This window comes from Oncorhynchus mykiss, chromosome 19, assembly GCF_057628025.1.
Source record: "Oncorhynchus mykiss isolate SJ-2025 chromosome 19, ASM5762802v1, whole genome shotgun sequence".
Classification (NCBI taxonomy): domain Eukaryota; kingdom Metazoa; phylum Chordata; class Actinopteri; order Salmoniformes; family Salmonidae; genus Oncorhynchus; species Oncorhynchus mykiss.
Window position 1 is genome coordinate 58,999,741 of NC_143040.1, and position 16,148 is coordinate 59,015,888.

Consider the following 16,148-nt stretch of genomic DNA (forward strand, 5'->3'; position numbering starts at 1 on the left):
AACACCACATCAGCCTGGGACCCAACACCACATCAGCCTGGGACCTTGCCTAGAATAGGATGGCGTGGCGTTCACTGTGCTCCAAGGAGCGAGCGAAGATAAGTGAGTGAGTATTTAAAATCATACCGTCTGTATTTCAAAATACCCCTGTATACGGTATATATGTCTGTCAGGGGAGGAGGACTATGACTGGTATGATCATTAAAGAAGGCCTTCTGAGGCTGAAGAGCCCCAGCCCCACATGGCTGCATCGTTTCCATTGTGAAGCATCATCACTGTTTAATGGACTGATTTGTCTACAGTCAAAGTCGGAAGGTGGCTAGCTTGCAAGACCAAGCCTCTTGGTTACAGCAGAGACAATCAATCAGTCAAAAGAATGTGTCCGGTTTGGTCTGAGTCTAGATAGATATGCAACATTTTACAACTGATCCAGATTCAGTTGTAGTTAGTTAAAAGGCCAGATTAGCTGGTGGCATGTGACAATGATCTGTGTGTGTGTGTGTGTGTGTGTGTGTGTGTGTGTGTGTGTGTGTGTGTGTGCACATCCTGTTATCCCTGCGTGTGTGTATGTGTGCATACACCTGGATTAATTTGTTTTAATGGACTGATTTGTTTACCCAATGTCTCGAGCTGTAAGACAGGGGACTCTGTGCCACAACATAGGGCGGAGGTTTGAGTCTATATAAATTGTAGTTTGACTAAACAAACTACATTAACCAGGTTTCCATCCAACGTTTTTATGCCCGTAAAGTGCATGTTGGATAAAAAATGTCATGACAGGCCTGATGGAAAGAGCAAATTTGTCACTAAACTTTCCAAATGTCTACCAAACTAGTAAATTTGCTAGACAACGTGGGATCATTTTGTGTCAGTAGAATTCATTATGCTAGTAAGAAGTACATTATTTTCTTTAGGAATATAGTGAAATAAAATTTAAAGTTGTAAAAAATAAACAGTAAAGTACAGATTAACCCCAAAAATACTTAAGTGGTACTTTAAAGTATTTTACTCAAGTACTTTACACCACTGTAGACAAGGTGGGATCTTTTTGTGTCATTAAAATGTATTATGCGAGAAATGGCAGTGGAAATACTTTTATGTGTAAATATTGATATAATAACCATCGTATTGAAGTAAACTTGGAGTCATGCAATGACATGTTGTCACGACTCTGGAAAGCATACGGTTTATTAGGCTACAGATGAAATACATACTAAATGACTTATTGTGGTCACATGATGATCGATGCTTGGCTGCCGTTTGACAAATTTAATCATGTAGGCTATACCCGCACTCTATCTGCGAGATGTTGGCTAGAGCGCACGTGCCAATGCCAGATTGGGCACATTCGCTATATAAAGCAACATGTTTTGTGACATTTTTAGTAGAGTTAACCTATGTTCCTCGTTTATTTATTTTTCGGTACAGTCATCAATTGGTCGCCAATTGGATGGAAACCAAGCTACTCTTGTGAATGTGTTTGTTTTGACACCTGCTGCATTACCTTCAGACTGTTGGTAATGCAGTTCTTATCAATCTGCAAATCTCTACAGCTCAAAATGTCATGAACAGTATCAGGATGAGAGAGAGAGAGAGAGAAACAATCAATCTCTCTAGGGGGCTGCAATGAAAACATAACCCTGCTTTGAACCTCTTAACCCCCTGAACAAACATGTATACAAAGATAAAATCACATAGTATATCTACACACAAACCCACGAGTAATATCCAACAAAGACCTGCAGTAGGTATCATGCCTACACCTTTAGCTGACACCAGTCATTGTCCAGTGGAAATAAAGCTTTCTTTGTTAAGGTAGTTCTGGACTTAGTCATTATTGCAGCATACAGACTGGATGACTGTTTGAAGAAAAAAATGGTTTCCTATCACCATTCCCTTTACCCTGTTTTTACTAACAATCAGACATCTGGTGTGTCCATTCTGGCTCGGACATGGCTACTTGCTTACTTGGAGACATGGTGTGCTTGTTTCTGTGCCACCCACTTTTTTTTCTGGTGATATTTTAAATACAAATTATTCCAATAGACAGCACATGGTCCATTTGTCAGAAATTGAAAGCTTGCACATTCATGCTAAACTAATCGAAATACCATTGCATAGGTTGTTATTATGGACTTAACATCATCATGTCAAGTGTTGCGTTATACATGTCCCAAAGATGTCTATCTTTATGTGGAGCAGTGAACAGGGGAGAGAGATAAGTGCCAGGATGAATGTGCGTTCTTTCCTCATCCTCCTCCAAAGTCAACACGTTCAGGGTTACGACAGGCCTGGTTGTGAAAGCATGTAATCCAAGCAGATCACTGCATTGGGCTGTTGTGGTAACATCACACTTGTTTCTCAGTCCCTTGATGATTAAAAAAGTGATAAATGGAGTCTTTATTACTCTCTACTGTACTGGTCTCCAGTAATTGTTTCAGGTTCAGTAGCTCTATCTTTCAGCTTTCTGCTGGTAATTGTGTACTGTACTGTGTGCGCACAGAGCGCTATATAGTGTTTAATGTTCATATTCACATTTAATGATATTTAATGTTCATATTCTATATGCATTCATTAAACTCAAACATATGCATCATTCAGCTATTGTAAGCTGCTGTCCAAACTAGAGCGGTTAAAGTTTGTTTTGGAGTTTGCATTAGATTGGGCTTGGTAGGAGCAAATATATCTTTCAACAGCCACTGGTGACTCACCCAGCCAGCCCCACTCATAACCTGTAGAATGATGTATGAGTCATGCCTTGACTTCACTCCATCCCTTGTTTGACTTTATGAAGTCCCACAGGTTCGTTCCCTGCATACGTTTATTAAAAATGTTTGTGTCTGTTTCTATATGATGAGTGATGCGAGTCATGTGACTGTTTTGATACCATTGATATGTGCCAAGCTGTAGCCTGTGCCAAGCTGTTCTGTGTGTGTGTGTGCGTGTGTGTGTGTGTGTGTGTGTGTGTGTGTGTCTGTGTGTGTGTGTGTGTGTGTGTGTGTGTGTGTGTGTGTGTGTGTGTGTCTGTGTGTGTGTGTGTGTTTGATACCCTGCCTTGCTGACTGAACAGCTGTGTTGAGCTTTGCCATTGTAAAAGTGTATTGATACAGTTAATGCAAAACAACAGAGCCATTGTTTTACTGAGGAGGATAATGCTCTGTGGCTAGGCTGCTGCTGGCTTTTATCAGTCAACTCCTCTGTTGACTATTCTGCAACATTACAGTGTGTTGTCTAAATGATCTGCTTGAGAGCGTGGGAGGCAGTTCTACTTCTGTAATACTATAACTTCACTGTAGGCTAGCTGCCATATTTCCTAAACATACCCAGGAAACTAGTGGGAGTGACCAATGGAGTTGCACAACAGTTCATTGAACAGTTCATTGAATGTCTAAAAACAAGTTTTGAATGTTAGTGTTTCAGAAAATCTCAAATAACTTAATATTACCCGCCTGTATTTCCTGTTATGTTGAATTGTGCCAGATCTGAATATCTCCTACACTCTTAGTTAAAAAAGGTTTTATCTAGAGCCTAAAGCCAAATTGATACCTGTTGCTAACATGCGTCCTGTCATGCTCGCCGAAATGAGTGGACCAAGGTGCAGCGTGTGTCACGCCCTGACCATAGTTTACTTTGTATTTTCTATGTTTTGATTGGTCAGGGTGTGATCTGAGTGGGCATTCTATGTTACATGTCTAGTTTGTCTAGTTCTATGTTCGGCCTGATATGGTTCTCAATCAGAGGCAGGTGTTCGTCATTGTCTCTGATTGGGAACCATATTTAGGTAGCCTGGGTTTCACTGTGTGTTTGTGGGTGATTGTTCCTGTCTATGTGTTTTCACCAGATAGGCTGTTTAGGTTTTCGTTACGTTTATTGTTTTTGTAGTGTTTGTGTTTAGTGTGGTTTTTCATTAAACATGAATCGCAATCGACACGCTGCATTTTGGTCCGACTCTCCTTCTCATAAAGAAAACCGTTACAGAATCACCCACCACCAACGGACCAAGCAGCGTGTCAACAGGCAGGAGCAGAGCGAGGAGAAGCGCAATAAGGATTTCTGGACATGGGAGGAAATCCTCGACGGGAGAGGACCCTGGGCTAAACCAGGGGAGTGTAGCCGCACTAAGGTGCAGCGGGAGAAGAAACAACAGGAACAGCCCAAGGAGGAGTACAGTATGGAGTATACTACTTGGGAGGAGATCGACAGGTGGGCGGCCGACCCAGGGAGAGTGCCGGAGCCCGCCTGGGATTCGCTGGAGCAGTGCGAGGAAGGTTACCGTAGAATGGAGGCGGTGAAAGCAGAGAGGCGCTGGTATGAGAAGGCAGCTCGGCGACGCGGATGGAAGCTTGAGAGGCAGCCCCAAAAATTTCTTGGGGGGGGGCTAACAGGGAGTATGGCTATGCCAGGTAGGAGACCTGGGCAGACTCCCTGTGCTTACCGGGGGGCTAGAGAGACCGGACAGACACCGTGTTATGCAGTGGTGCGCACGGTGTCTCCAGTGCGGGTGCATAGCCCGGTGCGGTATATTCCAGCTCCGCGTGTCTGCCGGGCTAGATTGAGCGTCGAGCCTAATGCCATGAAGCCGGCTCTACGCAGCTGGTCCCCAGTGCGTCTCCTTGGGCCGGCTTACATGGCACCAGCCTTGCGCTCGGTGTCTCCGGTTCGCCTGCATAGCCCAGTGCGGGCTATTCCACCTCGCCGCACTGGCAGGGCGACCGTGAGCATTCAACCAGGTAAGGTTGGGCAGGCTCGGTGCTCAAGAGCTCCAGTGCGCCTGCACGGTCCGGTTTTTCCAGTACCACCTCCACACCCCAGCCCTCCGGTAGCAGCTCCCCGCACCAGGCTTCCTGTGCGTGTCCTCGGCCCAGTACCACCAGTGCCAGCACCACGCATCAGGCCTACAGTGCGCCTCGCCTGTCCAGCGCTGTCGGAGCCCTCCTCCTCTCCAGCGCTGTCGGAGTCTCCCGCCTGTTTAGCGCTGTTAGAGCCTTCCTTCTCTACAGCGCTGCCGGAGTCTCCCGCCTGTTCAGAACTGCCAGTTTGCAAAGAGCTGCCAGTTAGCAAAGAGCTGCCAGTTAGCATAGAGCTGCCAGTTAGCATAGAGCTGCCAGTTAGCAAGGAGCTGCCAGTCTGCAAGGAGCTGCCAGTCTGCAAGGAGCTGCCAGTCTGCAAGGAGCTGCCAGTCTGCAAGGAGCTGCCAGTCTGCAAGGAGCTGCCAGTCTGCATAGAGCTGCCAGTCTGCAAGGAGCCGCCAGAGCTGCCTGTCTGCAGGATGCCGCCAAAGCTGCCAGTCTGCAAGGAGCCGCCAGAGCTGCCAGTCTGCAAGGAGCCGCCAGAGCTGCCAGTTAGCATGGAGCAGCCAGGGCCGCCAGTCAGTATGGAGCAGCCAGGGCCGCCAGTCAGTATGGAGCAGCCAGGGCCGCCAGTCAGTATGGAGCAGCCAGGGCCGCCAGTCAGCATGGAGCAGCCAGGGCCGCCAGTCAGCATGGAGCAGCCAGGGCCGCCAGTCAGCATGGAGCAGCCAGTCAGCATGGAGCAGCCAGAGCAGCCAGTCAGCATGGAGCAGCCAGAGCTGCCAGTCAGCATGGAGCAGCCAGTCAGCATGGAGCAGCCAGGGCCGCCAGTCAGCATGGAGCAGCCAGGGCCGCCAGTCAGCATGGAGCAGCCAGGGCCGCCAGTCAGCATGGAGCAGCCAGGGCCGCCAGTCAGCATGGAGCAGCCAGTCAGCATGGAGCAGCCAGTCAGCATGGAGCAGCCAGAGCAGCCAGTCAGCATGGAGCAGCCAGAGCTGCCAGTCAGCATGGAGCAGCCAGTCAGCATGGAGCAGCCAGAGCTGCCAGTCAGCATGGAGCAGCCAGTCAGCATGGAGCAGCCAGAGCTGCCAGTCATCATGGAGCTGCCAGTCATCATGGAGCTGCCAGTCATCATGGAGCAGCCAGTCAGCATGGAGCAGCCAGAGCTGCCAGTCGATCAGACTCTCCCAGATCCGCCAGTCGACCAGACTCTTCCAGATCTGCCAGTCGTCCAGATTCTCCCAGATCCGCCAGTCGTCCAGATTCTCCCAGATCCGCCAGTCGACCAGATTCTCCCAGATCCGCCAGTCGACCAGATTCTCCCAGATCCGCCAGTCGACCAGATTCTTCCAGATCTGCTAGTCGACCAGGATCTGCTGAAACCGCCAGCCAGCCAGGTTCTGGTAGTTTCTACTACCTGCCTGGGCTTCCTCTCAGTGCTGAGCTTCTTCTCAGTGCTGAGCTTCCTCTCAGTGCTGAGCTACCCATCTGTCCCGAGTTACCTCTGTCCCGAGCTGTCCCTCTGTCCCATGTTATCATTGTGGTGGGTAACCTATTTAGGGACGTTTAGGAGGGGGATTAAAACTGTCATGGAGTGGGGTCCACGTCCAGCGCCAGAGCCGCCACCGCGGACAGATGCCCACCCAGACCCTCCCCTATAGGTTCAGGTTTTGCGGCCGGAGTCCGCACCTTGGGGGGGGGGTACTGTCACGCCCTGACCATAGTTTACTTTGTATTTTCTATGTTTTGATTGGTCAGGGTGTGATCTGAGTGGGCATTCTATGTTACATGTCTAGTTTGTCTAGTTCTATGTTCGGCCTGATATGGTTCTCAATCAGAGGCAGGTGTTCGTCATTGTCTCTGATTGGGAACCATATTTAGGTAGCCTGGGTTTCACTGTGTGTTTGTGGGTGATTGTTCCTGTCTATGTGTTTTCACCAGATAGGCTGTTTAGGTTTTCGTTACGTTTATTGTTTTTGTAGTGTTTGTGTTTAGTGTGGTTTTTCATTAAACATGAATCGCAATCGACACGCTGCATTTTGGTCCGACTCTCCTTCTCATAAAGAAAACCGTTACAGCGTGGTAGGCGTACATTTTCCTTTATTAAATGAACACCGAAAAAACCCAGACAAAATACCAAACGAAATGTGAAGCTAAATAACAGTGCTAACAGGCAACAATCCATAGTCAAGATCCCACAAAGCACAATGGGGGAATGGCTGCCTAAATATGATCCCCAATCAGAGACAATGATAAACAGCTGTCTCTGATTGGGAACCATACCAGGCCAACAAATCACTAATCATCTGGATGACCCACCCTAGTCACCATCACGCCACAACCAACATAGAGAATAAACAGCTCTCTATGCTCAGGGCGTGACACGTCCTTTGTCCTGATCTTATCCACATTCTGATTGTGTCCACATTGAAGACGTAGCATCTACACATGGTGATAAAATGTGTCTCTTATCCATCCACTCTGTCCACAATGTAACCAGATTTCCTGGTGCCTCCCTGTATGCAGATTATTTAACAGATATTCTTTCAAAATAATATTTATTTATTTTAAGACAATTATTGATGCCATAAGTCAATGGTGCTACCTGTCAATGATTTTGAGGCCGATATAATTATTTAAATGTTTTATCCATCCATATCTGTTTATACTTGATTGATATTCAGATACAATGAGTCCCTGACTACCACCGGAGGTGGCCAGGAAGATCTGATTACAATCAGATCACAATGAGTATTTTAATCGTCTACACCAGTCTAAAAATGTGGGCACAATCCGATCAGGACAAAATATGCATGTTAGAACCACGTATAAACAGGGCTTAAAAATGTCATTTGGCTGTCCCCATAGGAGAACCCTTTGAAGAACCCTTTGGGTTCCAGGTAGAACCCTTTTCAGTTCCATGTAGAACCCTTTCCACAGTGTTCTACATGGAACGCAAAATAGTTCTATCTGTAACCAAAAAGGGTTCTCCTATTGGGACAGCCAAAGAACTCTTTTGAAACCCTTTTATCTAAGAGTGTAGGGGAGGGATGGGATCAGATGGCATGGAGTAACAGAGAAAGACTCCAAGCAGTTTGGAGCTGGTTGATTTAGGCCTCAGACTTGTTCAGAGGCTGCAAACTGATAGAGAGACTAAGGAAATGTTTACCCAAAACTGGTGACTGATGTCTTACTGAGGTCAAAGGGCAAGGTTGGGGGTTAAGTTTATGTAATTACGTAACGATTGCTTTTGTGTGTTTTGTTCCATCTTACTTATTTGACCTCCGATCGCAGACCTCAAGTCATATTGATTTGCTGCATGGTTAATATGTTGCATCTGCATACAGCGCCACATGGGAGTGTGGATGGTTCCTGTGGTCTTTATAATTACTCAGTGCATAGTTGTTGCATTAGATATGTCATAGTCATTATCCATTATGAAACATGAGAAAGGTCCTGTGACATGATTGTCCAAAACACAGGGTCCTAATTATGAAAAATGAGAAAGCAATTAGCATTCATATTTATTCATATCCTTTCAGATCAAGCTGTGTATGTGAGATAACACGTTCTGCCAGATGTGCTTCCTCTTCGGGCTTGAAGTTGGAACAGATACCGCTGTCTGCAAGTAGACACCCGCTGGGCGTAAAAAAAATCTTTATACTCTCTTTGGATAATTCATTCCAATCATTTAAAAGTTAACAGCAGCGTCAGCAGCGTTCAACGTCTAGTTTTGATTTACATTTGGTTGAGTTGTCAACAAATGTGAATTCAACTTGAAATCAGCAAAAAATTCACTATATCATTGGATTTAGATTCAAATATAAAATTATCTTAAAATTGACTTTTTTCCAAATCCAATCAGTTTTTCACATTGATTCAACATCACATAGATTTATTTTGGTTGAAATGACATGAAAACAATGTTGATTCAACCAGTTTGTGACCAGTGGGCAGCACTAGAAAACAAGAGAATAACACTTTATGGATGCTTCGTCTGTAGAAGTCTTGCTAACTCTGCATAATTTAGGAAAAAAATGTATCATAATCAAACCATTCATGCATTAAAAAGATCCCTGGTTCAACCCTAATTCATGGCTCATAGACCCAACGTCACAGCAATCTATTCTGCACAGTTTGTTATTTACCCAAAGTCACTGTACAAATAAATCATTAACTGACGAGACTGGCTTCAATGTGTTGGCAAAGTAGGCATGGCCAGGGTAACTTAACATATGCCAACGGAATCAATAGATTCTGTAGAGTAGCAGTTTGGTGATTCATGGTTCTGTATGACTCATCAGGCAACTTTGTCATGATGAAAATATATTCTGCATACACCCTATTGTGGGAAAAGATGGTATAACAAAGCCAGAAGATGCTGATCAATGATGAACAAACAAACCTCTTTTGTTGAAAAATGTACATGACTGCCCGTTTTACTCAGGTGGTTGAAACGTCCCACATGTAGCAGAGTAAGACAATTATCTTATTGACTGATGGGGAAAGTTTTTTTAAGTGTAGTGCATTTATCTTCAACATTGCTGAAAATGTCTCAGAACATTTCACCCCTCTGAACACATCCATGGTGTTGCACCTGTATCTACAGCACAGGAGGTTGGTTTCACCTTAATTGGGGAGGACGGACTCGTGGTAATGGCTGGATTGGAATGGTATTAAATCCATCAAACACATGGTTTCCATGTGTTTGATGCCATTCCATTCCAGACATTATTATGAGCTGTCTTCCCCTCCGCAGCCTCCACTGATCAACAGAATCAACAGTGGAATGCTGGTTCCCATTCTGAATTCTAAGAGAGATTCTCATAGCTCACTATATTGGGAAGGCACAATGGTTGTGAGCTAGCCTAAACACTTCCATTGACAACACAGAGTCAACTTAAAACCCTTTGAGTACAGTAATGTTGTACCCACAGCAACTATTAAAACATTCCCAAACCAGAAACCGTGGATTGAAATATGACCGAATATAAACAGTGTAGCTATTCCTTCCGCAAGGCAATCAAACAAGCTAAGTGTCAGTATAGAGACAAACTAGAGTCGCAATTCAACGGCTCAGACACAAGAGGTATGTGGCAGGGTCTACAGTCAATCACGGATTACAAAAAAAAAAACAGCCCCGTTGCGGACCAGGATGTCTTGCTCCCAGACAGAATAAACAACTTCTTTGCTCGCTTTGAGGACAATACAGTGCCACTGACATGGCCCGCCACCAAAATCTACGGACTCTCCTTCACTGCAGCCGACGTGAGTAAAACATTTAAACGTGTTAACCCTCGCAAGGCTGCAGGCCCAGACGGAATCCCCAGCCGCGTCTTCAGAGCATGCGCAGACCAGCTGGCTGGTGTGTTTACGGACATATTCAATCAATCCTTATCCCAGTCTGCTGTTCCCACATGCTTCAAGAGGGCCAACATTGTTCCTGTTCCCAAGAAAGCTAAGGTAACTGAGCTAAACGACAACCGCCCCGTAGCACTCACTTCCGTCATCATGAAGTGCTTTGAGAGACTAGTCAAGGACCATATCACCTCCACCCTACCTGACACCCTAGACCCACTCCAATTTGCTTCCCTCCCCAATAGGTCCACAGATGAGGCAATCGCAACCACACTGCACACTGTCCTAACCCATCTGGACAAGAGGAATACCTATGTGAGAATGCTGTTCATCGACTACAGCTCAAAATGTAACACCATAGTACCCTCAACTCGTCATCAAGCTCGAGACCCTGGGTCTCGACCCCGCCCTGTTCAACTGGGTACTGGACTTCCTGACGGGCCGCACCCAGGTGGTGAGGGTAGGTAACAACATCTCCACCCCGTTGATCCTCAACACTGGGGCCCCACAAGGGTGCGTTCTGAGCCCTCTCCTGTACTCCCTGTTCACCCACGACTGCGTGGCCATGCACGCCTCCAACTCAATCATCAAGTTTGCAGACGACACTACAGTGGTAGGCTTGATTAACAACAACGACGAGACGGCCTACAGGGAGGAGGTGAGGGCCCTCGGAGTGTGGTGTCAGGAAAATAACCTCACACTCAACGTCAACAAAACATAGGAGATGATCGTGGACAGGAAACAGCAGAGCGAGCACCCCCCTATCCACATCGATGGGACAGTAGTGGAGAGGGTAGTAAGTTTTAAGTTCCTCCGGCGTACACATCACGGACAAACTGAATTGGTCCACCCACACAGACAGCGTGGTGAAGAAGGCGCAGCAGCACCTCTTCAACCTCAGGAGGCTGAAGAAATGTGGCTTGTCACCAAAAGCACTCACAAACCTTTACAGATGCACAATCGAGAGCGTCTTGTCGGGCTGTATCACCGCCTGGTACGGCAACTGCTCCGCCCACAACCGTAAGGCTCTCCAGAGGGTAGTGAGGTCTGCACAACGCATCACCGGGGGCAAACTACCTGCCCTCCAGGACACCTACACCACCCGATGTCACAGGAAGGCCATAAAGATCATTAAGGACAACAACCACCCGAGCCACTGCCTGTTCACCCCGCTATCATCCAGAAGGTGAGGTCAGTACAGGTGCATCAAACCAGGGACCGAGAGACTGAAAAACATCTTCTATCTCAAGGCCATCAGACTGTTAACAGCCACCACTAACATTGAGTGGCTGCTGCAAACATACTGACTCAACTCCAGGCACTTTAATAATGGAAAAATGTATGTAAAAAAGGTATCACTAGCCACTTTAAACAATGCCACTTAATATAATGTTTACATACCCTACATTACTAATCTCATATGTATATACTGTACTCAATACCATCTACTGCATCTTGCCTATGCCGTTCTGTACCATCACTCATTCATATAACTTTATGTACATATTCTTCATCCCTTTACACTTGTGTGTATAAGGTAGTTGTTGTGAAATTGTTAGGTTAGATTACTCGTTGGTTATTACTGCATTGTCGGAACTAGAAGCACAAGCATTTCACTACACTCGCATTAACATCTGCTAACCATGTGTTTGTGACAAACAACATTTGATTTGACCTCCTGAAAACAGACCAGAGCCTATTGACATGTGTGTCCCAGAAAGCACAATGTTATTCTAACTACTGCACACACACTGTTGTGAATTGTGAATAAGTTGTGTGGGTGACTGTCGTCTGACCAGTGTACCATTTCTCTCTGCTATAAATCGTCAAGTCTGTCATGTAAAGCACAACGAGGGTGTCAGATGTCACAGTTAAAACAGGAAACAGAAGCGTTGTGGTTGTGTTCTTGGATATGTTGATGTTTAAGAAATGTGTACTTACAGCTGAGTTACTTTCAGTGTGTCAAGTGGCCATGGGCGATGACTGGACCTTTGTACCTTTTCATTTTGAAAAGGCCATACATCATTAATGTGATAGCAACATATAGGTGGAATGGGTCACGGGTGGCACAATTAGCCATGCCATGGGGTTTGTGAATGTGTGTGTGAGAAAGTGGACCAGAGGATAAGGACATGTTATAATCCTGAAGTGGGTCTAATCCTGAATGCTGAATGGTTAAAACCATGATAGAAAAGATGAAATCAAAAGAAAGACTGCGAGAGTGGGCGAGGGATAGAAACCAAGTTTCAGCATCTTATCAGTGGTTACTGGGTGAGAACAGCAGCCTGATCTAAGCCTAACAGTACCTCTCTCTCTCTCTCTCTCTCTCTCTCTCTCTCTCTCTCTCTCTCTCTCTCTGTCTGTCTGTCTGTCTGTCTGTGCGTGCGTGCGTGCATCAGGAGTTTTGACCAACTGAGCGTGAAAACAGAATACAGCACCACGACTGACAGGGATGCTACCTCCATGATCAGCTATGACATGTCAGCCTTCAACAGCCTCAGTCCCAACAAGTCCAGAAATAAGGTATGGCACTATATAGTAGACTACAATAGGAGTCCTCTGTTGTGTTGTGGAGAAGTCATCTGGAAATATCTGTTCTATATTTGAATTACTGTACTTTTAAACCCCACCCTCTTTACCTTCTGTGAGGCCAATCTAAAGTCTTTTAGGACAGACTCATCTAAGAGTAATGATGAAATGTGACTATACTATACATAGTAGCAAAACATACTGTACCATACATTTTTACCATAGTTCTGTTCTGCAATTGTCAAAAGTATGTGTCAAAAGAGAGAACTTTCAGAGTGGATAGATTCATATGCAACACACTTGATATTGATCAAAACGATTACTAAACATAATTTCAGTGACAGAATCTGTTTCTTTGCTTGGAGACATTTACCCCATACTACTTCTTGCCACTTCTTGCACTGAGCCTGGCTGTGCAGTCATATAGAAGGTGTGCAGAGGAGGGCAGTATTGACTCACTTTGCAGGGCTGGAACAGAAGTAAGGTAAATCCCAAACCAGTCCCTTCCTCCCTCCTCACTCCTCGGCCCTCCATTTGCACGATCAAGTGTTATTGAGGATGTAGGTGCTAATTAGACCCTTTGATATGCGAGATGTACATAAACAGTACAGCAGTTCAGATTCTTCAGACAGACCCCTCAATAAAAGTTTGAGTCAGTTTATAGCTTTGTATTATGCAACATTTAGGTTTTGAATACCGATCTATATGATAATTTCTTCAATGCCTTGGGTTATTAAGATAAATGTAGACACGTTTATCAGAAGCCCCTCTAAGTTGTATACAAATCATTAGGGTTGAAGGGTAAATTATATGCCCACCTACAGATGCAGTATCTTAATTTGACCTATATTGTCACAGCAAAATAATCCTGCAGTGACAGGATTTCTTCCTGTGTTATTCTCCATTGACACCTACTTGTCCAACATGTTGTCCAACATGTGCACTGTATATTAAAGTTATTATTAATTAATATTATTAAGGGGGTAGGATTCACTATCTATGTTCTATTGATATCAATCCAGCTTTCACAAATACGTAATTGAGCACATTAATCCGTTCAAGAAGAATGAAGTTTTCCCTGGAAACTTGGTTACTGGAGTAGAAAGAATAGGATCCTGTGTCCTTTATTTTATTCATTTAAAATGAAGTATTTCTAAGCTAGGCATACAATTTGGAACATGAACTTGAACACAATAACCACTAAGTTTGTGCCTGTACCTGTCATGTGTTTCCTGAAAGGTCTGAGGCCATTTGGAAACAAAAGAACAATCAGCTCTGTTTCAACAGGATTTTTAATAGGTGAAAATCCTGTGGAGATCCAGAGTCTGTTTCTACTACTGAAGGAAGGATGTGCACAGGTCCATATGAAACAACAACAGCAAATCGTTCAACTCGTGCCAGTTATAGGCACAAAAGGGCAAAAATGTACATCCTTTCGTGTGTCAGAGATGGTGGAACCATTCACACTGTACACTGCTGAATCATGTAATAATTAGCAAATATTCACAAATGTACATATTGTGTTTTTTCCTTGTCTCAGTCTTTTCCACTGTATCATGATATTGATAAAGATGTCCCGGGGCTACTGACTTGCCCCAGTTTGATTGAGGGAAGAAGGGTGGAGATGTTAGTCAGACATCCGTGTCCATACATTCTCATTGGATAATTAGTGAATGTGGTTTTTTTTTATGTGAAAGCTCTTTCACAATAGCCTTTATGCTGCACCTGTGATAGAAGTGGAATTATGCCCTGAAGCAATGTACCTCAGTTTGTTTGATACAAGTCTACTCAGGGCTAGACGGATATAGATACACACGGATATCGCACACACACTGTCTCTCTGTCTGTCTGTAAAGTTAGACAGTTCACTTATTGTATTTGGCGGCGTTGACTTTTATTCCAGCTTAGTAATTGTATATTGTTATCTTCAACCAAGCAGCTTAGCAGGAAGTTATGAGCTGATAAACATTCACTTTTTGCACCTGATTTGCTATTGGTGCAGGATATGGTTATTATACCGGGACTGTAAGGAAAATACATCTACAGGCTAAAATCCAGCAAGTATCGCTAAAATGGTATGTAGCGGTTTTATTTTAAGTGTTTGTGTGTATTATCTTTAGCTATGATGTTCTGTATACTCTTCCAGCCTGTAACTATAGTAGGAAACAGACCAACAGAGTGTGCTGGGCTTTTGTATGTATGCTACTGTGTGTACTATGTTTTTGTTTAGACAGCCTTTATGTGATGTGTATGTTTGTATTGATTTTATGGATCCTGGACTCCCTGGAAAACAGTGACTATCCTGGCTAAATAGACTATCCTGGCTAAATAGACTATCCTGGCTAAATCAATGAAAATAAATTAAATGACAGAATACAAAGTATACAGACACCAAAAGAACATTAGGACAGTCTTGTTCCATGTGCATATGGGCAGTGTGCGTCATGGCTGGATAGAACTTTCTTTTCACTTTGACATTATAGAGTATTTTGTGCAGATCAATGACAAAAAAAATCACAATTAAATCTATTTCAATCCCACTTTGTAACACAACAAAATTTGAAAAAATCCAAGGGGGTGAATATTTATGATACCCACTGTCTAAATTGAATAAGACATGGGCGTACATTGTTGTGTTTATTTCTAGGTATGGTATGTAATCCAATAGATCTTATAGAAAACTAGTATTATTTGGTGATCCTCACATTCCTTGTTTGCCTCGTTGGTTCTCATTCGACCTGTCCGGCAGTGGGATTCAAAACCTGTCGATACTGACTTGTGGGAAATTTTATTAGTCACATGCGCCGAATACAACAGGTATTTCACCTTACAGTGAAATGCTTACTTACGAGCCCCTAACCAACACTGCAGTTTAAAAAAGTTCAGATAAGAATACGAAATAAAAGTAACAAGTAATTAAAGAGCAGCAGTGAAATAACAATAGCGAGACTATATACAGGGGGGTACCGGCACAGGGTCAATGTGCGAGGGCACCGGTTAGTTGAGGTAATATGTACATGTAGGTTGAGTTATTAAAGTGATTATGCATAGATGACAACAACAGAGAGTAGCAGCGGTGTAAAAGAGGGGGGGGGGGGGGGCAATGCAAATATTCTGGGTAGACATTTGATTAGGTGTTCAGGAGTCTTATGGCTTGAGGGTAGAAGCTGTTTAGAAGCCTCTTGGACCTAGACTTGGTGCTCCAGTATCGCTTGCCGTGTGGTAGCAGAGAGAACAGTCTATGACTAGGGTGGCTAGAGTCTTTGAACATTTTTAGGTTCTTCCTCTGACACCGCCTGGTATAGAGGTCCTGGATGGCAGGAAGCTTGTCCCCAGTGATGTACTGGGCCGTGTCGCACTACCCCCTGTAGTGCCTTGCGGTCGGAGACCGAGCAGTTGCCACACCAGGCAGTGATGCAATCCGCCAGGATGCTCTCGGTGGTGCAGCTGTAGATCCTTTTGAGGATCTGA

General features: G+C 44.6%; 1 protein-coding gene across 2 annotated transcripts in view; it reads left to right on the forward strand.

The window, feature by feature from the left end:
* Nucleotides 1-16,148, forward strand: part of LOC110498069 (uncharacterized) — a 59,826-nt gene that overhangs the window by 12,784 nt on the left and 30,894 nt on the right. Inside the window, exon 2 of one of the 2 annotated variants that reach the window (XM_021574639.3) lies at nucleotides 12,548-12,671. In XM_021574639.3, the coding sequence (XP_021430314.3) occupies nucleotides 12,548-12,671 (124 nt within the window). Of the gene's footprint in view, nucleotides 1-12,547; nucleotides 12,672-14,326; nucleotides 14,753-16,148 lie in introns of those variants that run through there. The other variant, XM_090209611.1, reaches the window with a different exon arrangement.